This window comes from Lepidochelys kempii, chromosome 3 (genome assembly GCF_965140265.1).
Source record: "Lepidochelys kempii isolate rLepKem1 chromosome 3, rLepKem1.hap2, whole genome shotgun sequence".
Classification (NCBI taxonomy): domain Eukaryota; kingdom Metazoa; phylum Chordata; order Testudines; family Cheloniidae; genus Lepidochelys; species Lepidochelys kempii.
The window spans coordinates 191,395,944-191,423,816 of record NC_133258.1 but is presented as its reverse complement, the minus strand read 5'-3'; the positions used below and the strand labels follow the sequence as shown (position 1 = coordinate 191,423,816).

Below are 27,873 nucleotides of genomic sequence, written 5' to 3'. Positions count from 1 at the left end.
TCACTCACATCCATTGATATTTTGAGCAAACTGGGCCTATTTATAGTTTTGCACAAAAACTATGAAAAATTTGTGACTTCTCTGTGATTCTGTCCAGAAACCAAGAGACGCTCATAATGAATAAATTCTGCAAAACAAAACAGTATAGTCCATGGATTTAATCTAGATCCGTGAATTGATTGATTAATTGATTTTTTTGGTTCAATGCCTGAACCAGAGATTGAGAAAATTTTGTTTACATCCAAAACAGCATATTTTATTTTCAGGGCCCCCCCCCTCCGTTTAAAAAAAATCAAAATGAAAAATCATATAAAAAATCAAAATGTCATTCAAAAAATGTCAAAACAAAATTTGACTTTTTTTTTTCAGATTCCACCTACCCACCCCACCAAAACAATTCAGCAATTTTGATGGAAATGACGAGGGACCATGGGCTCCTGGTAACTTGAGCTGGGTTGGCTGGCCTTCACAGGTCACACACAATGTTTCTGTTCTTTGATTGGATGAGCATAACTCTGAGAAGTGCAAATATTCACATTTACAAATTCAGAAAGGGCTGTCTGCAAACATTTACTTAAAATGTGCTGGGTTGGTGAACATTCCTGTAAGTAGCTGGTTTGCTAGAATAGTCACAGGGTATCAGTTAATGGGGGGGGGACCTCCTTCTGTGTTCCACTCTCTAAATGCGCCCTCCAGCTAACTAGCATGGCCTCAGCAGCCTAATTTAGACTGAGCCTCAACCAGCTCGCTGTCACTCAGGTGGCAATTGTGCCCAGTCGCTGAAGAGGCAGGCCTTGCTAAATGGGACCCGTGAAAACGAGGAAGAGAGCGGTGAGATGTCCCCATACTGATGTAACCACAGGCCAATCTGCCTCGCTATTTACCCAGCTGTCTCACTTGAGTATGGAACAGGTTGGGGGGGGAATACCAGAATAGAACAAGGACAGATCCCAGTGGATCACTGAAGATCCTGGTGGTTTCAGTCCTTTCACTTATTTTTAGTATTGTTCAGTCACCATGGCGAGTGTACACAGCCACTGCAAAATTCAACTAGCTCAAAAGTGCTGAGAAATTTTAAGAGACTCCTGTATTTTGTGTGCAGTGTTTGTTGGCCCAGGTCATGAGAGAAGAAGAAGAGCTCTGGAGCTCGAAAGCTTGTACCTTCCACCAGCAGAAGTTGATCCAATAAAAGATGTTGCCATACCTACCTTGTCTTTCTTGTATTTTGACAGTCTGATGAATCCATGCAAAGTACAGCTGTTTTTTCAACATGCTGTATCTTCTCTCCTACTTCCATTTTACCCTAAACTATTAATGTATATAATATGCGGGTCAGTATGGACATCCAGTGAGAAAGTATTAATTATTTTGGTTCTGCTCTACAATGTCAATATTTTAACATGGGAAAATGCTCTTATATCTACTGTGTGCAAGGCAATTGAAATCCCCACTGAAAGCCCACTGAAGTCAATGTGAGTCCTCACGTTCACCTAATGGCCATAAAAGAGCTCTGTGTGTGATTTATAATAATTAGGGGTTACTTAAAGTTGTGTAAGGTTTGGCTGTTTACACTTCAATGGCCCAATTATAACACATATGCTTATGGTGCCTTTCCCCTGCTGCTCTCAAAGTCTTTACAGAATCTGGAGAGCAACATTGGCATTATCATTAATCTAGGTTATACTTTATTTCAAATTTTAAAAAAAAGTTTTTGCATAAGATTATACTGAGTAAGCTATTTAAACCTCTAAAACTGTCGTACGTATCTTCAAAAATAACGAGAAGTCCAGTGGCACCTTAAAGACTAACAGATTTATTTGGGCATAAGCTTTTGTGGGTAAAAAACCCACTTCTTCAGATGTATGGAGAGAAGGGAGTTACCTTACAAGTGGAGAACCAATGTTGAAGGCTAATTTAGTTAGGGTGGATTGGAATCCTCACTTACCATCATCCATAATTCCTATGGTAACACCTTTCCCTGTATATCCCAGCTCCCAGGCTTCAGCCACATTTAGATCAAGTCCAGGGGTCCCATCTGCTTGACCAGTGTTGATCTAATACATCAATTGAAAAGCAAAAGAGTATTATTATTTCTTCTTCTTTTGTGTGCGTGTGCATGCATGCACGTGTGTGTGTGCACGGATAGTCCATTTTCTACAGTCATTGAGTTTCTGCCTAGTACATACTGCACATATTCTATGTCAGGTATGTCTCATTTACCCTGGAGCACATATTTATATAATATGGAAGATGGAAAAATAAACCTGCAACAGCAAGAGAATTCTGAGACAGCATAAGGTTTGACCCCTCTTAGGGCCTGATCTCACAAGGCACCCATGTGTAGAACTCCCAGTGAATTCAGGGTCAGGCCCTTAGATTCCAGTCCAGAGAAGCATGTAAGCAAGTAAGTCAGCGGTGAGCAAACTACGGCCCACGGGCCAGATCCGGCCCCTCAGGGCTTTGGATCCGGCCCGCGGATTTGCCACTCCCATGGTGTCATGGGCCCTGCGCCACTCCAGGAAGTGGCCAGCACCACATCCCTGCGGCCCCTGGGGAAGGGGGGGCAGAGGGCTCCGTGTGCTGCTCTTGCCTTTGGATACCTCCCCTGAAGCTCCCATTGGCTGCGAACGGGGAACTGCGGCCAATGGGAGCTTTGGGGGAGGTACCCACAGGCGAGCAGAGCCCTCCAGGGGCCACAGGGACGTGGTGCCAGCCACTTCCTGGAGCGGCGCTGGGCCAGCGCAGGAAGACAGGGAACCTGCCCTGGCCCCGGTGCATGCCGCTGCCACCCCGGAGCTGCTCCAGGTAAGCTGCACCAGGCTGAAGCCTGCACCCCAACCCCCTGCCCTAAGTCCCCTGCTGCACCTCGATCTCTCCTGCACCCCAACCCCCTGCCCTAAGTCCCCTGCTGCACCTCGATCTCTCCTGCACCCCAACCCCCTGCCCTGAGCCCCCTGCTGCACCTTGTACCCCAACCCCCTCCTGCACTCTGCACCCCTCCCTGTATCACTGCCCTGAGTCCCCTCCCATACTGTGCACTCCCTCCTGCACCCCAAACCCCTTCCCCTGAGCCCCCTCATACACCCTGCACCCCTCCTGCACCCCAACCCCTTGCCCTGAGCCCCTTCCTGCATACCACACCTCCTCCCACACCCCGCACTCCCTCCCGCACCTCAACCCCCTGCTCCAGCCCTACATTGACGGCCCTGCAAGCAAATTCCCCACCCCGATGTGTCCCTTGGGCCAAAAGTTTTGCCAACCCCTGATGTAAGTAGTCCCACTGAAATCAAATGGGATTATTCATACGCTTAAAATTAAACACACTTAATGCCTTTGTTGGACTGGGGCCTTAGATAGGGTGCTTCTGTACCAACCGGTTGGTCAGATGTTTGAGGGTATCTGCTCAATATCACCTCAAATATATTCTCACTAAGGACATAAAAGAATATACACAATAACCTCTATTTGTGATAAACATTTTTTCAAGGACTGTATTGAACTATAGATAGTTGAATTGCTTAGACATGTTCTGCACTCCCACCATATCCCTTATTTCCCTTCCATCATCAACAACAGTAGAACTGGTTGACACTCTCAGTTTCTGGTTTGAGGGAACGGTCAATATTTCTAAGTGTCTTTTGTTCCAAATTGGACTCAAAACAAATATTTGTGAAATTTCCCACAATCTGGAAATTTCAAAAGAAATTGTTGAGGAACATTTTCATATCAAAATTTTATTCTGAATTTCTAATTTTCTTTTCAGATTTCAGAGTAGCAGCCGTGTTAGTCTGTATTCGCAAAAAGAAAAGGAGGACTTGTGGCACCTTAGAGACTAACCAATTTATTTGAGCATAAGCTTTCGTGAGCTACAGCTCACTTCATCGGATGCATCCTGTAGCTCACGAAAGCTTATGCTCAAATAAATTGGTTAGTCTCTAAGGTGCCACACGTCCTCCTTTTAATTTTCTTTTGGAATTTCTAATTTTCGTTCTGAAATTTTGAAATCATTAATGGCAGCTGCTACTTAGTGCTGATTAGAATATAAGATGTTTCATTCTAGTTCAAAGTGTCTCCTGTTTGTGTTGTAATGAAACAGATAGTTGAATTGACCTGAAGAAGAGCTCCACATAGCTCAAAAGCTTGTCTAATTCACCAACTGGAGTTGATCCAGTAAAAGATATTACCTCACTCACCTTGTCTCTCTCATAATTTGGGAACAACATGCAAACAATATTTGAAATTAGTTTAATAGATTGTTTCATTGCAACACAAATAGGAGACACTTTGATCTAGAAAAGAATATAATAAGTTTCAAATCAGTACGAAGTAGCATCTACTCTTAACAATTTTAAAAAGTAAAATAAAATACAAATAACTATTATATTGTCATATTTTGACACATCTGTACTGCATGTTATGCTCTTCTACCACTGACATGTCAAGAAATGATGTAAAAATAAATGTAAAATGAAAAAAATAAAATTCAAAACAATTTTAAAATTCTGAAACAAAACACTGAAATTCTGAAATTTAAATCCATAATTTTCCTAAATGAAAATTTTCTGAAACAATTTTTTTTGTTTTGATTTTTTCCTGGAATTGTTGTCAAAGTCAACATTTTTTTTAAAATGTTTCAATTTTGAAAAAAAAAAACACCCCGCATTTTCCTTTGGAAAGCAAAGTTTCAACAAAAATGTTCTGACCAACTTTAATCAACAACTTTCCTCTAGCTCCTGAGGTCCTTCCTATTCCCATTTTGGTTTCTTTCCTATGTGTGACACCTCCACCTTCAACTATAGCTGTGCAAACAACTAATTTTTTGGTTCACTGGCAGGTCCAAAAACTTTTTTAAAAAAATCAATTCAGGTCAACCCCAAACCAATTTAAAAAAAAAATTCAGTGAATCAAGGAGTCAAGAAAAAATTGTTTTGATTTCAAGCCTTTTTAACTCTGTTTTTATCTGTATATTTAAAAAAGGGAAATCTGGAAGCAAAGGGTTAGATTCATAAGGAAACTATGGGTATGTCTTCACTACCTGCCGCATCAGCAGGCAGTGATTGATCCAGCAGGGTTTGATTTATTGCATCTAGTCTAGATGCGATAAATCGACCCCCGAGCACTCTCCCGTGGACTCCTGTACTCCAACGTCGTGAGAGGCGCAGGCAGAGTCAATGGGAGAGCGGCAGCGGTCAACTCACTAGGATGAAGACACCATGGTAAGTTGATCTAAGTATGTTGACTTCAGCTACCTTATTCACGTAGCTGAAGTTGCATAATTTAGATCAATCCCCCTCCCTCCCCACCCAGTGTAGACCAGGGCTTAGGGACAAACCCAAAGAGCAGGAGCAGAAGGTGGTGCTACTCTCTCTCATACTCAATAGCCCAGTACTTAGAGCACTCAGCCAGTCTGTAAGAAACTCAGGTTCAAATCATTTAACTTTGGGTCATGCTCCTAACTCCAGTCCCAGCATGCAGCAGGCTCCCTATATATGCTAGGAAAAATTATCTTGGAATAAGTTCAAAGTTCTGGTGAAAAGTCTGGAGGGCATGTTCCCAGACTAGTGCAACAAGTTGTAGGGGAGAGATAGCTCAGTGGTTTGAGCATTAGCCTGTTAAATGCAGGGTTGTGACTTTAATCCTTAAAGGGGCCATTTAGGGATCTGGGGCAAAAATTGCAGATTGGTCCTGCTTTGAGGAGGGGGGTTGGACTAGATGAGGTCCCTTTCAACCCTGATATTCTATGATGAACAAGAAGGAATAATGTGTAAGTAAACTGGGTTTTTTTGGTTACTGAAGATCTTTATTAAAAATGACTGATTTGCTTACCAGGTACCACTGCTTTGTAAATAAAGGATCATTCATGTTTATGTCAATTTCATTGATCTCTCTATAGCCTCGCTTTTTTCTGCCAAAGCCTTCCTGCTGCACAGCCTTCTTTATCTGGAACAGTAATGTTTATATTATTAACACAACATCCGTATTTGTTTAACATTTTTTTTCTGCTTGTTTTTTCTCAGAAAAGTCAAAAATTCCTAATCAATAGAAGTCAAAGCTATTTAAGAAAACCCACTCCAGGAGTCAGGTTTTGGTTAAAATAATGACATGGATCTGAACCAGTACTGACTTTTGTTTTTTTCAGGCTTTCATCATATGCATTTCCAAAGCCAGCCCTGCTTTCCTGTATCAAAAATAGCACACTGGATACACAGAATAGTTTAATAACATTTCATTTCTACCAAAAGGTTGTGCTATGAAAAATATATCTGGTGTAGGAGATTTCATCTGTGCATTTGAGGTTCTAAAATATTTTTTGTGTGTTGCCAGTTTTTATGAACTTCTTTACTATAAATGCCTGGCTGTAAATGAATTTCCCCTTCAGCACCTAGAAACACTGTAGACTGGTAAGCCCTCTGGGTGAATTAAACAGCATACATGATCTACCAGTGTACCTGCACCAAGTGTCTTTATTGTCACTGTTTCTCCCCTGTGCACCAGATAGATCACAGATATAGTAGCAACTAGAAGTCCCCCTTTCTGCTCCCTGGCTCAGCCTGTTATACTGCTTGCCTTCTTTTCCCAGCTGTCCCATTCATGAGCTAATTACCTCATCAGCTCATCAGGTTCTCTACAGGTCCAAGTGATCCCTTCTAACCTTCCAAACCCACTCAAACTACCTAAATCCCTCCTACTCCAACCATACCCAGTACCCTTGGTGCTCTCTAAGCCACCAGGAAGCTGGCTAACACCACCTTGTCACAAAAAGCCTGACAGTGAACCAAATATATTGCCCAGAAAGATTCAATGGAAAGAGTCAGCTTCGATGGTTACACAGAGATTGGAAGAAATGAAAGTTTTGCTTATTACACAGAACAGATCAAACCACAGATACTAGAGACACAGTAAAAGCATTTTTTAAAAGTACAAGTGTATGCACCAAGTGGCAGATCGTGACCAGCTTGAGTGCGAGTATATGGGTAGAGACTACTAAAGGAGTCCACCTCTACTTGCCCACACTGTGTAGGGCTCAGTCAAAGTTGTACTCCCTGTGCTAGATTCTCAGCTGGTTTAAATAATCAAAATCAATAGAGTTCCAGCAAATTATTTCAGCTGAGAATCTGGCCCTTGTGCTCCCTCTGTGTACACATGGGAACACACGTCAGCCACAAGAATGAGAGGGAGGAAAGGCCAAGGCAGAGCAGAGAGAGAAGACCAGGAAAAGCATGCACCATCCCAAAGGTAGTGTAGCCCATACACCACACAGGACCAGAAAGTGCAGGGATATCCCCCTGTGTTATATTTTAAAGCTCACAAAGCACTTTAAAAAAAACCCACACAACACAATTAAACTCGTACTGTTTGCCACAGGATATTAGTGAGATGGAGAGCTTAGCAGAATTCCAAAAAGGAAACTTACCAAGAACTTCTATATTTATACTGAATCTGGCAATTACACATTTAATCCATTTTTTGGCCTTGCAGAACAAGCAGTTTGCCAACTCTGATTTTTTGGCATATTTCTTAAAGCCCCTGCTCCTGGAATCAAGAAACTGCATGAAAATCTCAGCTTCCATTTTTTAAAAAAATTCAGTTTCTAGCCCTCCTGGTTACAGAGAAAAGCTTGAAAATGTGAGGCATGTGTGACCTAAGGCCACGGGTGAAAGTAAGTCTAGGGACTTACCGGTATGGGGCTGGGCTGGGGTTGTCTCTGGCCCCCAGAAGGGACGGGGCCTCAGGCGGAAGAGGCGGGACTGGAGGAGGTCAGCCCCAGCCCTCTGTACCAGCAAGTACCTCCTTCCCCCTCCTTGGGGTAACAGCGGCAGCCGCAGGTTCTGGCAGTGGTTTAAAGGGCCCTGGGCGGTAGCAGCGGCCGGAGCCCTGGGCCCTTTAAATCATCCCCAGAGCCCCACCACCGCTTCCCCAGGGCTCTGGGGACGGGGCTCCGGCCGTCACTACCGCGCCGGGCCCTTTAAATCGTCTCCAGAGTCTGTCGGAGCCCTGGGGAAGTGGCGGCGGGGCTCCAGGGACGATTTAAAGGGCCCAGGGCTTGGCTGCTGCTACCGCCCCAGGCCCTTGAAATCGCCGCCCCAGCCCCACTGACGCTACCCCAGGGCTCCGGCAGCAGGGCTCTGGCAGCAATTTAAAAGGCCGGGGGCTCCAGCTGCTGCTGGGAGCCGCAGGCCCTTTAAATTGTGCCTGGGGAAGCCAATCCACCCCGATACGGTGCACTGGCTCTTGCCAGGACACCGTACCGGGGTGTACCAGTTTACTTTCACCTCTGCCTAAGGCAAAGAACCCAAAGACAAAGTAATCTGAAATTTATTATTTTTAAAACATCTGGCCATTAAGCCAATTTCATTATTTTGGGGGGTCTGCCTCATGATTTTTGAAGGCTTGGGGTTACTGTTACGATTAAAAAAATAATGTCTACAGGACATAAGCCCTGCTGCAGTATGCATAGGCCAGCCACTAACTGACGGGTAAAATTTGGTCTCTGAGCATATTACTTCATTGTTATCCATTATACCTTTTCATACACCTTCCTCTGAAGCATCTGGGACTGGCTGCTCTCAGAGACCAGAAAGCATGGACTACAGGTAATAGTCAATGACATGACAATGATATGGCAATTCCTTCATTTCTAAAACCCACTTACATTAGTTATATTGCTTTTAACTAAACAGAAGAGGTGAGGGGAAAGAACTAATTCAACAAAAAGGGACTTCTATTTTTTTTTTTGCTAGTTTTATTTGTAAAGGTTCATTAAAAGTGATGGAGAATGTTGTTTAAAAAAAAATCTTAACGAAAGTTGAAAAGAGGGTAGTGATTAAGCAGGAACCACACTGAGCTTACTGAACTTTGCCAGATATCTGTACTGAGTTAGAGAAAGGGATGAGCAGATTGTCGGAGATCTCTAAAATAAGGTTTGGGGTTCCATGGAGATAACAGAGAGATGATCCATGATTATGTCTTTGTCAGCTACCACCTCTGCTTGCTATTCCAAACCCCAAGCTGTCATCACATAAAATAATTAGAGAACAGAAATCAAACTGCATTACAGGAGAATGCCAGAAAAAAAGAACTCAAGCGTTTGTACTCCCACACAAGCCCACTGGCTCTACATGACCCACTGCAACAAGGGAAGAAGCAAAGATCTGATACTGTTGGAGCGCAACTCCTTAAACAGCAATTCTTCATTTCCATGTCTTTTCTTCAAGATGACTTGAAAAAAATGGTTCAGGACACCCCAAAATTGGCCCTGAATGCTTTCATTATTCAGTGTTGCCCCGTCTGTTTGGCAGTGAATTGTTACATCTTTATTACAGTCAGAAGAGGAGATGTATCAGAAAGGAACATGCACCCTCCCCCAACAAAAATCATGCTACAGGAGGTTTTATGAATGTTTTACATAAAGATGATGGATGGAGTATGTCAAAACCGAAAAATGCAATATTTTTCCTCTAAGGTTTGTGTTCACTGAGAAAAAAGCTGTGTTCTTACTAGAGCTGGGTGAATAACTGATTTTTTTTGCTTTGGTGATAGTTTCAACCCCCTCCCTCCCACCACCACCACTAAAAAAAGCAGGGAAATGGTTCAACCATCAAACCAAATCAGAAACTTTTTGGAATTTTTGGTGGATTGAAGAAGTGTGTTGTGGGTCTGTTCCAAAGTGGGGATCTGGACGTGGGGTTTCTACAGCCAAGGTTGGTGCCCTAACCTCTAAACAACAGCAGCACCACTAACTAGGCCTCCTCCACCAGTTGCTTTGCAAACAGCCAAAACTATTTGGGTCAAATTCATGAATAGTTTCGGATTGACTGAAACTGCATTTTTGTTGAATAAACTATTCCTCTGAAAAATTATGTCCAGCTCTAGTTCTTACCTCATGCTAGCTGACATGTGGTACCTAACACAAGGTAAACTCACAGTGGAGAGAACGTAGCTGAAGTTTTGTATGAATTAGCAGGCCTAAGTGAACCCTAATATCTCCCATGGTCTTTACCTTAACCTGCTAATATGTGTGAAAGTTCCAAGCTGCTTTGTCTTTACCAGGATTTTATCTCATGTTAGCTAGCCCAAGGCCAAAGCGCACCTTCATCCCACTGAACACACACACAGAAGGTATAACAATGTCAAGTTCATATGATGACTTCAAATTCATATAGGTCTCGGAAAACAACCAAAAGTTCCCCATAAGGCCAAATGCGCCATTGGCATAAGAATGCACAACTCTGTTGACTTCACTGGAGTCATGCACCTTCATAGCAGCAGAGAGTTAGTTTAGAGCGTTTTATCCCCTTTCCGAGGGTGCGTCTAAAAGAGATGTATTTTTTTAGACCCTGATAGCTAATATGTTTTAAAATCCTAGTGTAGATGGGAGGAGGGAGAGAGGGGGAAGGGGTCTATGGTTTACTTTGACCAGCCAACATACTGAAATAGATAAAGTTGCCCTTTCTACGCTAGGATTTTAAACATCATCTTGATCACCTTGATTGATCAGTCTTTCAGCCCTCATATAGATTGCGCCGACCACAACACATCTTCCATTCTTCTCATATCCAGGCCTTCCTTCTCCATGTGTGGCCATGTCTTTTCACGATAAAATCTTCCCATCTCTTTCGAAGTCAGCCAAGTGGTTGTTTCAGTTCCCATGAGTACCACTCAGCGACAGCTGCAGTCCACTGATTGTCAGTGAACCTCGCCACATGCCTGGCCCATCGCATTTTACTATGCCAGCTCTCAACAATGATTTCCTGCACTCCACTCTGCTGTCTGATCAGTTCATTGGGGACTCGGTCACGGATTGAAATTTCTGGAATTCTTCTTTCCATTGCCCTCTCCGTGACAGTTGCTGTTCCTCTGTCTTCGTCAGTGCCCATATTTAAACATGTTAGCTATTATGTTCTAAATATACACATTTTTTCTTGTGTAGATAGGACCCTTCTCACAGCAGATATCTTTGGGTTGCATCAACACATAGGCAAAACTAGAGAATATACAGAGCCATTCTGATCTCCTTTCTTGCTGGAGTAAAGCCAATGTTACTCCATTAACTTCAGGACGGGCCCAATCCTGAAAATGCTTGTAGATGAGGTCCAATTGTCTTGCAAACATGCATAAACTTAAGTAGGTAAGACTGTTTGCAAGATCAGGGCTTTAAACTTTTGAAAATGGCATCATGAAAGACTGGCTTTGTAAAAACTAATGGAGAAACAAGATTTGCTTCCTAAAATGGCATGTTATTTTCATTCTCTTAAAGTCTGGCTCATTTGTCAACACTAATGGCCTCTTGTTTCTTTCATTCATTCTATAGTATTTCATTAAGCGCCTGGATTAAATGGTGAACACAATCTAAGCATTTAGATTTTTATTAGTATGTGACTAAATCATTTACGAGTTACTAGCTGGGTTCCAATTAGAGAAAAAAAGGGTCATTAACAAAGAAGGTAGCTCACTGATGATAAAATACCTACAAGGAAGAAAAAAGATTAAAGTATTGATTTTTAATATATTTCCATTTATGCATGGCACATAAAGTAACTTGGATGGTAATAAACCAGCAGGACTTTGATACAGGACAAATTAATAAAATAATCAATTGACTGCACTACTGCTCCAGGAGAGCCAAGAACCACTGCACTGTAACTGAGATACAGTTAACAGAAAAATGCCAAGAAAATCAGCTCATTTTGAAGGAACAGGGTAAATTGTACTGCTGAGCTCCTGCAGTTAAATGACCACGTGTTACATATACTAAAATTATTCCAGTGGACACATCTATCACAAAATCAACAACAGCAGAACAGCACACACAACCCCCCACCCCCGGGAGGGGGAGGGTTCATCTCAAGAATCAAGAGAAGTCTCTGTTCTTGAATTTAAATGAAGGAAAGTTCAGACTGAATCCCAGGAATAAAATTCCAGACAGAAATATCTATTAGGTGCTTATTGTTAACCATGAGGGTGATTAACCATTGGGAAAAAACTACTATGGGAAGTGGTGGATTCTCCATCTTTTGAAGTCTTCAGATCAAGACTGGATGCCTTTTAGTATGATAACACCAGTTACTGGGTTCCATACAGGAGAAAATTGATGGAATGCTATGGCTGTGTTATACAGGAGGTCAGACGAGATGGTCTAATGGCCCCTGCTGGCCTTAAAATCTCCCAAGAGAAGTGGTTGAATTCACAGCATCTGAAATTTTACAGATTAGAGTGGACAAAATGCTAGAAAATGTGTTGGTGGGAACAATCCTGAATTGGCTGGGAGATGCTCCTGACTATGACTATTATTGTTATTTTATAGGACACAACAGATTGTGGGAGGTGCTTCACATAAAACATGTGGCTTGAGATTTTCAAAGCAGTCAAAGAGATTTGGACATTAAAATTAATAGAAATTGGGAATCCAAATCTTTTGAAAATCTCAGCCATAGAAGAAAGGTCCCTGTCCCAAACTGATATAAATGATGATCTTTTCCATCTCTAATTTCTATCCACTTCTTAGGACATTTCTTCACTACTGGGGAGATTGATGCTCCTGCAATCGATGCAGTGGGTGTCGATTTAGCGGGTCTAGTGACGACCCGCTAGATCAATGGCACAGCGCTCTCTGGTCAACTCCAATACTCCAGATCCTCAAGAAGAATAAGGTAAGTCAATGGGAGAGCGTCATCAATGAAGCGCAGTGAAGACACCGCAGTAAGTCGACCTACGTTACATCATCTCCAGTTACGTTATTCACATAGCTGGAGTAGCGTAACTTATGTCGACTTACCCCGGTAGTGTATACAAGGCCTTAGTGACCACAAACACAGATGTTCACATCTCTTAACCATTTCTTTTGTCACATTTATGGGTAACAGAGCTAAAAGATCTTTGCTAGAGAAATATTTTAAACCCACTCATACCTTAGAGGTTGGCTATTTTATAGCAACCTCATCAGTAGAATTGAAAGAAGGCTGTTAAAAACTTAGAGATGTAATGGATGGAAATTAATCCAAATCTCAAGTTGTCTGATGTTTCTTTTAAAGCCCCAGCTAAGCAGTAGTCAGGTTATGTGAGAATCTCAACTTTCATTAAAAACAAGAAGTAAATGTGTAGGCCTCCTCATTGTGGAGAAAAGCATAAAAATATAACCCAAGTGTAACTAAAGGCTGCAAATCCAGAAGGCAAATAAAAAGAACCCACCATTATTTTAAAATCTCATAATTTTTAAAGCAATCTCATGTATTTTTTTGGCTGACTCATATTTTTCAAACACTGGGGTCAGCGGGAGGACCACAATATAGTATTTGAAACCTAGGCCTGCAGGGGAACAAAGAACTTGGCAGATAGAGAACAGCAACAAAGTCTGGAAGCAGAGTGTAGACCAGCAAACAACAGGAACTCAGTAGCATCTGCTTCAAGGAGAGGGTACTGTTTAATAATGCTGATACAAAAGCAGATTTTCCACCCTGCAAAAATTTTCAAGGGTTTTGGGGAAAAAAATCATCTGAAATCAGGCCAAAAAGCCAAAAATTTTAAATTTCTTGTGAAACAAAATTCTGAAAAATGTCAAGTCAAAACATTTTGTTTCAATAAGTTAGAAATGTTTCATTTAGATTTTGACCCTTGTTTATTTTTGTTGTTTTTTTTTTTAAATATAACAATGTAAATTTCAAAACAAAAAACTCATTTTGAAATGAAAAATCTAAACTAAATAGGACATTCTGACATTTTCAAAACATTTCCAGATTTTTTCTGAACAAAATTTCATCAAAATTGATATGGCTGCACACACAAAAAATCAGTTTTGTTGAACAATATTTTCCAACAGAAAACAGTTTTTACAAAAATTTTCCAACCAGCTCCACTGTATAACACTTCGCCAAGGCAAAAGAGCCTTAGAGAATAACAAGCACACAAGATTTAAGCCATACAGCTCCCACTCCAGTGAGTGGGAGTGGAACAGTTTAGCCAAATTGAAGCAAACTAAGGGGCCTCTCGATGCTCCCTCTGAAGTGGTGTTGCTGTGTACTGCACCCAGCATATGGCTTTACCTACATTGCACAATCCATCCCTACAAACCAGATTTGCAAGTGCTCAGCACTCACAATTGGGGCCAGATCTTTTGTAGAGTTCCAAGGCACTTTATTGTAGCTATTCCATTGTGACGCTTCATGGAAGATCTTTAAAATAATCTCAGCTCTTTTGAATGTCTGGTCCTAGTTGTGGGAGGTGAGCTGTGCTGAAATTTTAGCCTTTCATAACTAGAGAATAGCAGCTTGGCACAGCAGGGCTCCAGAAACAGAGCAGGCATTTTTTTGTGCCTTAAATTCAGCTCATCCAGTAAAGTAAATATCTTAACATATTTAAGAAAATATTCCATAATTCTTGGTAATGTCATTATCAGCAAATTATCTATTATAAAAGAAAAGACTAAAGTAGCCCATAGTCTAGGTCTGCAGACTCAGGAGAATGTAAAAAGTGTGCAGAGATGCAAGTTAACTAACAATAAATCTAAAATTAAAGAGCATTGTAACTAAGACACTGATCCTAAGTGTCTGTAGGATTGCCGGTCTAGAAATTTTATTGGATTCTCCTATACCTGCTGAAAAATAATTTCATCACATTCTGAAAAATTCAAGCCTCGTCTGGAAACTATCCACTCAGAGCCTGTGTTAAGGAATAAATAGCTGGCTATGAAAAAAATAATTTGTTTTTAATTATAGAGGTATGAACTGGTTTGATAACTGTTCTAAGTATTTCCAGTGTTATTGTTTTTCCTTTAATACCAACCACTCATCTTATCAAATGAATCCCAAGAGATATGAGAGGAATCTTAAGATGATTCTTGCTATAATTTATAAGGCTTCTCTTAGGAGTGCTGTCAGACTGAGTCTGTAGAAATCAGGAGTTCCCTTGAGAAAGGTACATTGTAGCAGAGAGTAAAGTATGGTCAGATCAGCAAGCTACTTCATCTGGAAATAATTCAAATTGACAATCCAGCCTTGATTCACAATATTCAGGGTGCATCTTTTATCACGTTAGTAGATATTAACCTTTTTTTTCTCTTTTTTAAAATTCATTTCTGTATTAACTATTCTCTCCGAATCTTTACGTTATTAACAGAGTGTGTTTGAATTCTAAGCCAAGAGCATTGGTTCTTAACCTCAGAGTGACCTGTATTCAGGAATTTTATTTGCTTAAATACTGTTAATGGCTGTATCTAATTATCCTGAGCATCTCCAGGGTTGTGGGAATCCAGGTGTCCAGGGAAAAGACTCCTCAAACTAATAAATATGTTTCCAGAAGTATGTTATAAACAAAACTGTGTGATTGATACAGGATACTTGTTATGGCAGATGTTTTCTGGAATGGGCAGGGTGACTGATAAGGAATAATTGTTATTACAGATGGATTCTGTAATGGGTGAAATAATGACCCAAAGAAAGATGTTTTTAACTCATTTGGTTTTCATGGCTGTTAATAATAATGACTGGATTAGAGGTTCCTTTTTACTCATTAATCAGATAAATGGAGGACCATAAAAGAAATTCCATCACTAATAAGGAAAACAGAATACATGTGAATTTAACCGGGGAACTATTTTTGTCTTACACCCTATAGAAAGACAGAGGTTTTGGAAATTAGATGTGGGGTGTGCAAACTGCTGGCATCCTACCAGTTACAGAGCAGAGAGACACAGAGGCCACAGCTTTACCTTATCCCAAGAGTGGCAATGTATCTGTGTATTCTGTATAGGGCTGTACTGATCTCTGACTGATAATCTTTGATTAATTAATTCCATTTGAATTTTACAATCTTGAATCACTATTAAATCCAAACATGCAACAGATGGCACTGTGTGGGCTAACTATCACACCTGCCATTACGGAGGGTTACCAAGCTTCCCACAGGAACTAAAGTCAGTGAGGGCTGTTCTGGCAGATAGCGGGACAGAGAAACAACCCTAGAGAGGTACCCCAGGAGGAATATACTGGTTCAGACTGGATTCAAGAGGCCAAGGAGACATTATTGAGGGTCATTACTGAGGGTCAGCAGCAACTAACTCAGAGACAGGGGCACCATTTAGGTAGAGCAGGAAGGGCACTCCCCCCCCCCAATTTTGTACCAGAGTAGAGCAGATTTTGGTAGGGGTATCCCCCTACCTTCCCTAAATGGCACCCCTGTAGGTTAGCTCCAATGCACAGCATGTCAGGATCCCGCTGCCAGAGCTTGTACCCCTTCTCCAGGGAGCGCACAGGAAGGGGCTGTACTTCGCAGGGTGGGAGCGGATCACGGTGCTGCAGATGCTGGACGGCAGCTGGTGGAAACGGCAGAAGGAAGATGGGCTGTGCGGCTGTTTCCCGGCGAGCTATGTGCAGCTGCTGGAGGTAGGAGATTGGCTTCAGTGAGCGCCTGGTGAGTGAGGGGCACAGGGAGGGGGTGCAGGGGGGTAGGGCGTTAGGAAAGGGAGGGGGTACAGGAGGGGCTAGGGGAGTAGGGGTGCAGAAGGAGAGTGCAGGGGTCACACGAGGGAGTGTAGGGGTTAGGAGAGAAGGGGGTACAGGAGGGGCTAGGGGAGTAGGGGTGCAGAAGGAGAGTGCAGGGGTCAGGGGAGAAGAGGTTCAGAAGGGGTTGGGAAGAAGGGGTGCCTGCCCCCATCCCTGCAACAGTCACTCCAGCCCTTCTGAGCCCTGCTCTTGCCTCTGCCCTTCCCCTCCCTGTGTGTGTGAATTTCCACTGGGGTGGCCCCCCAGTACTTCCATTGTGGGGGCAGGAGCCCCCCTGATCTTCCTGTTGTGCCTCCCCTGCTGCCTGGTGGGAGGTGACAGCTGGAGGCCTAAGACCTAAAGGGGCACTCTTCAGCAGAGAGGGCAGAGGTGCAGTTATCTTGTGAAAATGGGGGAGGTCCATTTTAAAATTAGTATCAAAAGGAAAAAAAAATCCTCGATTATCAAGTAGTTTTCCATTTCACTACACGTATCTCATACCCCCAGGATGCTGAAAGCTGGGAGGAAAGCTTTGATGAAGTGCTTAAGTTAGTCCCCACCCCAAAGGGCGTGTCTTTATGTTGTCTAGTACAATGGGACCTGACCTATTTGAGATCTTTCTATGCTACTGTAATACAAATATCAACACAGGCCATTCTGGGAAATACTGTAAAAAGTTTCATTATTCAGTCAGTAATAAAATACCAAAGAAGTGCACTTTCTGAGCTCAAAGATTTCACTGTTGTCTCCATCAGCAATGTTAATTGCATGATTTAAACACCTCCTCATTTAACCAAGTTCAGGTTAAGAAAAATGAAATTACTGACTTGGCGGCACCTCACTTTGTGAACTTTCATTTGCCCGATATTAGTTCAGAGCCTGGGAAATGAGAAGCTTTCACCAAAAGGGGCGGGCAAAAAAATCAATATTTTGTCTATTTAGCACAGACTCACAGTTCAGTGATATTCAGGCAGCGCTGAGTAAAGAGAAAAGGAATCAATGTGTACAAGGAGGCTGCAGATCTCATTCAGTCAATTCCGCTGAGGAATCGATAGTGCTCAACTAGCCTCTACTTCGAAATTCAAGTGAATTGGCTAGGCTGTAATAGCAAGAAGAATGAAGAGATTGATACTGTACTTCTGCATTTGCAATGATAGGAGTCTAAGAGCAATTCGGTAGTTCCAACAATGCCCCATTGCAAGACAGCAAACCAATTTAATTTGATCAGGAAATAAAAGCTATCAATGAGAATGGAATTTCACAGGAATGGAATATAACTGTACAACAGTAAACACCTACATTCCAAGGACACCTAGTTAAGAGCTTGTAGATAAGATTTCCATTACACTGTTTCTTCTATTATGCCAGGCTCCTGGTATAAAAATTCTTCATTGCCAAAGCAGAAGGGCAGCATTTTACATTCAATTTGCATAGATGTAAATGACTACAGACATTGCCAGGTAACAGAGAATTAGGCTCAATGAGCAGAGATTTTTTCTGTAAGCTTCATGACCTCACTATTTATTTTGTGAAATGCATTATTACAAATAGTAGATTTCCATTCCTCTTTCATCCGTTGCTACTACTGGTTGGACCAGAATTGTGCACACAGCAACTCTGTGCTAAAACATCCTACTCTTTTTTGCTACCTTGTGCCCTTACCTCACCCCGTTTGTCTCATATTGGGCCTGATTCTCATTTACACTAAGACCACTTAACACTATTCTGGCAGTGGAAACTAGGTCAAATAAAAAAGGGTGAATATAAACAAATGACACAAGTATCTAAGGGCAAAATTAGAAAGGCCAAGGCAAAAAACAAGATTAAACTAGCCAGAGACATAAAGGGTAACAAGAACATATTCTACAAATACATTAGAAGCAAGAAGATGACCAAGGAGAGGGTAGGTCCGTTACTCAATGGGGGGGGGGAGGAACAATAACAGGAAATGTGGAAATGGCAAAAGTGCTAAATGACTTTATTTCAGTTTTTACCAAAAAGTTTAGTAGCAATTGGACATCTAACTTAATGAATGCCAGAGAAAATGAGGTAGAATCAGAGGCAAAAATAGGGAAAGAACAAGTTAAAAATTACTTAGACAAGTTAGATGTCTTCAAGTCACCAGGGCCTGATGAAATACATCCTAGAATACTCAAGGAGTTGACTGAGAAGCTATCTGAGGCATAAGCCATTATCTTCAAAAAGTCATGGAAAACGGGAGAGATTCCAGAGGACTGGAAAAGGGCAAATATAGAGCAAATCTATAAAATGGGAAATAAGGAAAAGCCAGGGAATTACAGACCAGTCAGCTTAACTTCAGTCCTGGAAAGATAATAGAGCAAATAATTAAGCAATCAATTTGCAAACACCTAGAAGATAATAAGGTGATAAGTAACAGTTAACATGGATTTGTGAAGAACAAATCATGCCAAACCAACCTAATAGCTTTCTTTGATAGGGTAACAAGCCTTGTGGATGGGGGGAAGCAGTAGATGTGGTATATCTTGACTTCAGTAAGGCTTTTAATACTGTCTTGCATGACCTTCTCATAAACAAACTAGGAAAATACAATGCAGATGGAGCTACTATAAGGTGGGTGCATAACTGGGTTGGAAAATCATTCCCAGAGAGTAATCATCAGTGGTTCACAGTCATACTGGAAGGGCATATCAAGTGGGGTCCCGCAGAGATCTGTTCTGAATCTGGTTCTGTTCAATATCTTCATCAGTGATTTAGATGATGGCATAGAAAGTACACTTATAAAGTTTGCGGACTCTACCAAACTGGGAGAGGTTGCAAGTGCTTTGGAGGATAGGATTAAAACTCAAAATGATCTGGACAAACTGGAGAAATGGTCTGAAGTAAATAAGATGAATTTCAATAAGGACACTTAGGAAGGAACAATCAGTTGCACACGTACAAAATAGGAAATGACTGCCTAGGAAAGAGTACTGCAGAAAGAGATCTGGGGGTCATAATGGATCACAAGATAAAAATGAGTCAACAATGTAACACTGTTGCAAAAAAAGCAAACATTCTGGGCTGTATTAGCAGTAGTGTTATAAGCAAGACACGAGAAGTAATTCTTCAGCTCTACTCTGTGCTGATTAGGCCTCAACTGGAGTATTGTGTCCAGTTCTGGGCGCCACATTTCAGGAAACATGTGGACAAACTTGAGAAAGTCTAGAGAAGAGCAACAAAAATTATTAAAGGTCTAGAAAACACAACCTATGAGGGAAGACTGAAAAAATTGGGTTTGTTTAGTCTGGAAAAAGAGAAGACTGAAAGGGGACATGATAAACTGTTTTCAAGTACATAAAAGGTTGTTACAAGGAGAAGGGAGAAAAATTGTTTTCTTAACCTCTGAGGATAGAACAAGAAGCAATGGGCTTAAATTGCAGTAAGGGAGATTTAGGTTGGACATTAGGAAAAACTTCCTAACTGTCAGGATGGTTAAGCACTGGAACAGATTATCTAGGAAGGTTGTGGAATCTCCATCACTGGAAATTTTTAAAAGCAGGTTAGACAAACACCTGTCAGGGATGCTCTAGATAATACTCAGTCCTGCCATGAGTGCAGGGGACTGGACTAGATGACCTCTCGAGGTCCCTTCCAGTCCTATGATTCTATGATTAATGGTTGTGATATTGGGAGAGATTTTTTATTCCAAGGCAGGGTAAGATAATGGAGGGGAGTGTTTTGGGGAATGCACTCCAGACCGTAACAAAACATCACATGCACAAGTTGATCAATTGCCTGTATGAAATGGCCCATTCACATGCACTGGGCTTTACCCTGGGGTGCTGGAGACCTCAAACCATTGTCTCCTGGAGCGTCCTTGGGCTAAGGGAATCAGAGGAGAGTTTGCTAAGATGTGGCACTTCCTCTTTTCTTGGGACAGAGCAGAGTTCAATAGGCCTTGGAAGCTGGTGTGTGAAAGAAAGAGAAGGGATACCTGCTCTCTGCTCAAAGGTCCTGCTGGACTGGATTAGCTGTTATCTGTGTCCCTTTTACTTAGTGTCTGGGCACTCTCTTGCATGGATAATAGTCCTTGATAGGAAATACTATCAGCTGTTTTGGGACTCCAGCCTCCTTTCTAATATGCAGGATGTTTCTGAGAATGGTGGGGAAAGAGGAATAGCCGTAGGCCTTCAGTGTAAATGAGTGAGCTTCCTTTGGAGTCTCTGTGATAACTTCTGGCCCTGGCTGCAGCTGCTTTGGTCCATTCGAGTAGTGCAAAGCTGCCAGCTACCTGGAGGTTCCCCCCTTGCATAAGGACAGTTGTCAAGGCACTGACATCAAGTATTTCAGCATAGAGAGTCCAAGCATGTGGTCTTGAATCTTGTGAAAGAATTTGTGTGTGTGTGAGAAATAGTATACAGGCTACCACAACAGAATTCTCCTCTCACATCAGTGGCAGCATTCTACATCCTCCTACTGCAAGTGACTTCACAAGGTACAAGACAAGAGAGTCAAGCTCAGTGCCTTTGAAATACGATAGATACACTCTATTAGACAATGAAGAATTTAATTAACATCTACAACAATTTAGAGATATTACTTTAGTCACCAGAGGGCTCTCCTTTTTCCATGAATACAATAGAAACCGAATCTCGAAGTCAAAGTATGGTCTCTCAGGTGCATCTACACAGAAGGTGGCAGCCTGTGGCAAAGAATTTCAGAGCCCAGGTCTTCAGACTTGGGCGTGCACTGCAAAGCTAAAAAGAGCTGTTTAGACGTTTGGGCTCAGGTTGGGATACAGTACCGTACCAATCCATACCATGCCACGCTTACTTCTGCCCTGCTGCTGGTGGCAGTGCTGCTTCAGAGCTTCACACAAGGAAGGGTGACAATACCAAATCACTAACATTAGCTCATATTTCAAAAATCTGTCTGGACGGAGATTGCAGGACCAAAAAGAGGTCATGTCCAGGAAAACCTGGGCATATGGTAACCCTATGTTAAGGGTTAACTAAGTACCGTAATGAAATACAAAGGATCTAAAGGTTATCGCAATATTTTTTGTGATCTTGCAACCCCCCACCCCCTACAGCCTTGGGATCCTCTTTTGGGTCGGGACCCCCAGTTTGAGAAACCCTGCTCTAGATCATCAGCTCAGGATGGCAGCAGCTAACCATTGACCGCATAATACGACGATTATCTTAAATGACTTCAGTGTTCTCTATCCAGTTCTTAGTGAATAAGCAACTATATCAGAAAATCAGCTAATACAATGTGTAGTAATGGGAGCACTTGTCACAAGATGGAGTAGGAACACAAAAGATTGAAAGGGCAGAGAAACTGGCCCCTGCTGTTCATTCTTGATCTTCAGTAACTATTCACCTTCAGTTTAAAATAAGACAATATAGTTCTTATAATTTAGCTATGCATTTCACCACACACCATGGTGTGATTTTGTATGTACTTTTATACTAAGGATGTTCCGAAACAGACTGAAGTTCCAGTGGCTGAGACAATACCCAGACTCCCTAGTGTTATCTCTACAGTGCCTAAATTATGCTTGGGGCTCTACAAACCAAAGACACAGGCCAGATCCTGAACTGCACCCAAGGGCGGCTCAGTACAGCTGAAGGCGGTGGCGGCAGTAAAAGGAGGTGTGATAGGGTGTGTACCCCACACAGGCAATGAAAGGGTTAACAGGAGTCTGAGTCCAATTAGGCCACTGGGTGACACTTGCCAGGGTGTTAGACAAATAACCCCTATAGGGAAATGTTGGATCTTCATAAAGGAAGAAGGATAGGCTCAGTAGAAGGAAGGCCAGGGAAGAGCCTCAGGTAAGAGGTACCTGGGTGTTTCCTCTTCTGGGCTAAAGGCTGAGAAAAGGCTGGGAGGTGTAAATCGTGGAGCTAGACCCAGAGCTCTGGAGCCAAGAGAAAGCCTGGGATGCCAGGCTCTGAAATTAGAGCAAAAAGAACTTTGTGGGCATGAGGCTGAACCCAGCAAGAAGTCTTGAGGAAGGCGTGTGTGGGACCTGGAGATGAAGCCTGAGAAGCTGAGCGTGCCAGGAAAGGCTGCTAGAGGTAGCAGAAACCCTGGGTATGGACAGTAAAAAGGCAAAGGCTACAGGAGATAATGATTCTCACCACAGTGGGCCCAAAAGAGAGTTCAATATGGAGCTGAGACAGAGGGAGTACTAAGATGGTGGGATACAAAGGGTTCTCACCATGACGTGCTTGAGACAAGGCTCAGTAAAGTACTGGGAGCTGCCTGAGTTGAATTTTCTTTGAGTGGTCTACATTGAAGATCCCAGGGGAGGACACTGGATCTTAGTAACCCCTAGGAAGAGGAGCTGAAGAGACTGGAATGCTGGTACTGTTCTATGTGGACTTGGAACTGTAGTACCTTGGAAGGGGGAGTGGAACTGAATTGTGACCTGGAAGGATGGCCAAGTGCAAAAAGAGGTGGTCCACCACAGAACTGGAGTGACCCTCATCAGGAAGTGCTAGACTAGAGAGATCTGCTATGCCATGCTCAGCCAGGAGGGGGTAACAGCAGTGAGTCTACTGTCCCACCTTTCCACTTCCCAAACCATGATCTGTTCTCTGCCAGTCTAGACACTCAGCACAACTCATAGCAGCCTGAATGCGCTGAGCCATCTCATGCACCCTGAAGGCTGCTCTAAAGATGCCAGAATCTCCAAAGAGCTATTACATCAACCAGGGATCATTGAGGCACAAGGAAATCCCAGCCCAGCTTTCTGCACTGGCAGCAGGGGAAGAGCAGGTCATGTAGAAGCTGCTATGGCTGCCCGAGGATCCAACTATAGTGGGGAAATCCCAGGGCTATCTGGATTGTAGCACTATTGCACTGGGGGAATGACATAAAGCCGCCCTAGTGGAGCCCTGGATCTGCCCCAACATCCCTACGCTTACAATCCAAGCAAGACTAGACGGGGAAAAAGAGATGGAAGAATATGGTGAACAGTAACAGGATTATATGGGGACTTGAGTTGCTAACACACATTTTTTAATTTTTTCCTCAGGCTCTTGGTCCTTTTTGTTATATTTATTATTAGCAGAAAAATGTGGCCCTCCTAGTGTGAGAGCCCAGGAGCACAAGGGGGTGCAAATCGCCTTCTCATGCCCCTGTGCCAGTTACCTGTATAACAGCTAGCAGTGTGGGAGAGGGAACTGGTGCAGCAAAGTGGTTATGTTATTAATCCCTAGTGCTGGCTGGTAGGAAATATCAGGAAATTGGCCCTTAATGCACCTGGTGGCATAGCTGCATGAGCACACTGGGGAGTATATGCTGCCCTAGTGTGGATAAACTCCCTCCCCAAGCAGCAGGGACAGTGGGAGGAAGACTGTGATTGCAAGCTGCCTCCTAGGTTATTTCAGGACACAAAGCTCATGATCCAAGCCACAGGATTTATCAAGTTCATGCTCAGTCCTGTAACAACAGTAATAATAGTAATGATACACTGCATTTCTTGCATTTTCCACCTAAGGATGTCAAAACACTTTACAAGCATTAGGGTGAAATTTCCTCCATGCAGAGGGCATGCATGAGACCTTTGACTTTAGCCTCACAGTACTCATGTGTAGGAAGCTGTGACAGGATGCTAAGCAGAAAACTGCTTAGCCGACCCTCTGTCACTGCAGCTCCAATTAAGGGAGGTGAATTGGAGCTGGGTAGACCAGCTGGAAGCTGGAACAGCTGCTGCCTCATCAGGCTGAGGCTGGATAAAAGCCCCAGGGGAACGAAGCCAGGGGAGGAGCTGGTCAGGCTGTAAGCTGCACTAGAGGCAAGGCAGGGAGGGCGCACGCACGCACGCACGCACGCACGCGCGCTTGCCCCCTCTCTCCTGCTGTGGGGCTGTAAGAAGGGGATTATATGTATGGTGGAAAGGTGGTGGGAACACAACCTGTACATAAAAGCCCCAGGTGAGCACTGCACCAAGGTCTCTGGGTGACTTTCTCAGCCCGGCAGGAGCCAGGCGGGCCCTGCAGGGACCCCATTACATGTGGGGCCTTGTCTGGGATTTGTGCCAGAGCAAGAGTTTGGCAGCCTGAGACAGAAGAGACCTTGAAGTGGCTGATCAAGCAGCAGGAAGAGCTGCAGAAGGCACTATAAACCTCTCAGTAGTCCCAGCAGCTGGAGAAGCAGGCCCTGCTCAGCTGCCAAGCTGAGCAGCAGAGGAGCCTATGAGACTTTATTTGGGAGCAGATGACCGCTCAATGTAGCTACTCCAGAGGGTGGTGAGTCCCCTGGTGGGGGATGGCATATGGGCTCCAGGCTTGGGACTATGTAATATGGGCCTGGCAGATGACCCTGATGCCTTCCTAAGCACTTTTGAGCAGGTAGCTATGGGGGTAGGATGGGACAGGACAACCTGGGCCCTGCAGGTGGCTCCCTACCTGGCTGGCGAAGCCCAAGCAGCCTATCTGGCCCTGAGTTAGGAACAGGCCAGGAGATACGACATGGTAAAGGCAGCTGTCCTAGACCAGGTAGGGCTGTCGACTGAAAAATATCACCAGCGCTTCCAGGCAGTGAACTGGATAGGGGGCTTGAGGCCCAGAAATTAATGGACTGGGCCACCCGATGGTTGAGAGCTGGTGCCCAAACTGTAGAGGAGATTATGGATACGCTCGTCCTGGAACAGTTTTTACAAAGCCTCCCTGAGAGGACAAGGGTATGGGTGAGACGTCATCAACTGGGCACGGTGGAGGCTGCAGTAAAGCTGACAGAGGAGTATGTGGAGACAGACTCCCCCAGGAAGGAGGGGCACTCCTGTAGGGATGAAGACCGTGGGAGAAAATCCAGGGATATCCTGAACGGGACAGGTCCAGAGAAAAAGCAGGAGACCCACCGGGGAGCTCCCATTGGGGCCAGGTAACTCGTCCACTGGCAGTGCAGGTGAGTGGGACATAAAAAGCAGGACTGCCAGGATATGGACTGTGGCTTTGTGGAATTTTGTGGGTGGACCACCTCTGGAGGGTGGAGGAAGGGGCAAAAACTGTCCACCATTCCTGTGAAGGTGGGGAGGAGACCCCAGCGGGATCTGGTGGACTCGGACTTGGCCTGCCCTCTAGTAAGGAGGGGGCTGGTGAAGCTGCAGTGGATAATCCCTGGGACCAAAATAAATCTGGGATGCATCCATGGGGATGAAAGGTAGTGCCCAATGGCCCAGGTACCCCTTGAGGTTCAGGGCCAGTTCCATTGGAAACAGGTCAGGGTGGGCACAGAGTGGGACCCCTGGCCCAGAGGGAAAGGAGATTGGGCGAGGAAGCCCAAGGTGAGAGAAGGAAGAGACCCATTGAGGAAGGGAAAAGAGGTCTTGGAGATAGAAAACCCTAGACAACAGAGCCCAAGTCAGGAAGGATGGGGGAGGGAAAAGGTAGAAAGAAGATAGGGAAGGAGTATCCACCCCAGAGCTCTCAGCAGAGCCAGTGGGCCCAACAGAACTCTCTGTAGGCAGAGCCCTGGGAGACAAGGCCTGAATCCTGCTTGAGGGTTCTTGGGAATCGGGGGTCCTGGGTGCCCAGGAGGAAGCTAGGGCCAATCCTGAATCCCTGGTGGAGGTGAAGGAGCGCACCAAGGGGTGGGACTGGTGATGACCTCTGGACGGAAGCAGCGTTAGGGGGTGGCCCACCCCTTGCAATGTACTTGCTGTGAATGGGGGATGGCTGAACCCTGCAAGGAAGGCCCAGCAGATCACCCAAAAGATGAAGGCCTCCCAAGTAGGACCCCACCTGTTAGAAGGGGAAGAAGGGACCCGTATGGTCAAACCGGGTGGTTTGGAAAAAGGGCGAGAGGCGTGTGACAGGGTGCTAATCGGAAAACTGCTTAGCCAACTCTCTGTCACTTCAGCTCCAATTAAGGGATGTGAATTGGAGCTGGGTAGATCACCTGGCCCTGATTGGGAAAGCTGGAACAGCTGCTGCCTCATCAGGCTGGGGCTGGATAAAAGCCCCAGGGGAAGGGAGCTGGAAAGAGGAAAGCTGCAGTGGAGGAAAGAGCTTACCCCTCTCTCTGGCTGGTGGACTGTAAGAAGGGGACTATATGTATGGTGGAAAGGTGGTAGGAACACAGCCTGTAAATAAAAGCACCAGATAAGCACTGCACCAAGGTCTGTGTGTGACTTTCTCAGCCTAGCAGGGGAAGGAGCCAAGAGGGCCCTGCACAAACCCTGTTACAGAAGCATTATTATCCCATTTTACAGCTGGTAAAAATGAGGCACACAGCGGTCAAGATCTTAAATGGAACCTGTAGAAAGTTCAGAGAAAAGAACCCCAAACTGATTCCCAATCCTGTGCTTTAAACCTGGCTTCAAGTCACTATCATGACTCTCAGTGTTTCCACTTAACTCTGTACACAATTCTTCCCACTTGACTATACTCCAAGAGCCCATCATTTGCCTTGAAACATGTTCTTTGAAAAAATTATATCTTCTTTTCCCATAAAACATGGACTTGTCCCCCCCATTGCTCCACTCAACAATCAGAAATAAGCAGAGGACCCTGCTGTATTCTCTCATTCATTTAAGAACTGCACAATAGCCCTTCATTGTAGGGTCTTGATTTTGCTTTGAATGCTTATTCCTTGCCTAAATGACTTCCCATTAGAGGAGACAAATATACTTTTGTGTAGCTACCCTAAGAAACAGCAGCAACATTACATTGTGGTGGTGGAGGCTCCATTCATTCAGTATGGCTAAGAGTAAAAGCTTATTTCAGCTGCACTTTGACATTTATAGCTCTCCTGAGCAGATGATGCTTTCTGGGTGGGAGGTCCTATAGCAGTGAAAGGAGGGAAAGCCACAAATGGCTTTAGAATCTGATATTTTCCATCAGTGAGCTGTTAGTCACATGAATGATTGTCCTCGAAGTCAAGAGGAGTGATCATGTAACTGCTCATCAGTATAAGGATGGGTTCACAATCTGGCCTATTACAAGTCAGGACACACATTTTCATTTGTTTTCCTACCAAAGCACTGGCCATTTTTTTCCCCTTTCCTTGTTTTGTCTAGGTTATGAGCAGATACCAGACCAACCTATAACGTTTGGACTTTGATCTGAATCCAAACTTTCCCAAAGATGATGTTTAGGTGGGGGGAAGAGGAGGAAGGCAGGTGTAGGGAGCAGAGTGGCTAATCTGCAGGAGACTACAAAACCTGAACAAGACACTGGTTTTGTATATTATGAACACCCTGTTCTGAGGGTCATCTGCTCCAATTTGATGTAACAGAGGGCAGGCCCCTCTGTGGAGGAGTGAACCATTGCACATGGCTGCTTTCTCTTCCTCATGGAACTCTTGCAGCCTGTCTGCAGGTTTGGCTCTCCACTTCACCATTCAAGCATATAGGAATCATTAACTATTGTTTATTTGCCATCAAAAATCTTCATCTCATCTACTTCTCTGACAGAGTGAGTGAATG

The 27,873-nt window shown here is 43.8% G+C and overlaps 1 protein-coding gene across 4 annotated transcripts in view; it reads right to left on the bottom strand.

Moving 5' to 3' along the window:
- PCSK2 (proprotein convertase subtilisin/kexin type 2) overlaps positions 1-27,873 on the bottom strand; it is a 202,780-nt gene that overhangs the window by 103,310 nt on the left and 71,597 nt on the right. For all 4 annotated transcript variants that reach the window (XM_073339427.1, XM_073339426.1, XM_073339428.1 and 1 more), the window contains exons 3-4: positions 5,827-5,940; positions 1,946-2,054 (exon numbers count right to left, since the gene is read on the bottom strand). In XM_073339427.1, the coding sequence (XP_073195528.1) occupies positions 1,946-2,054; positions 5,827-5,940 (223 nt within the window). The remainder of the gene's footprint in view (positions 1-1,945; positions 2,055-5,826; positions 5,941-27,873) is intronic.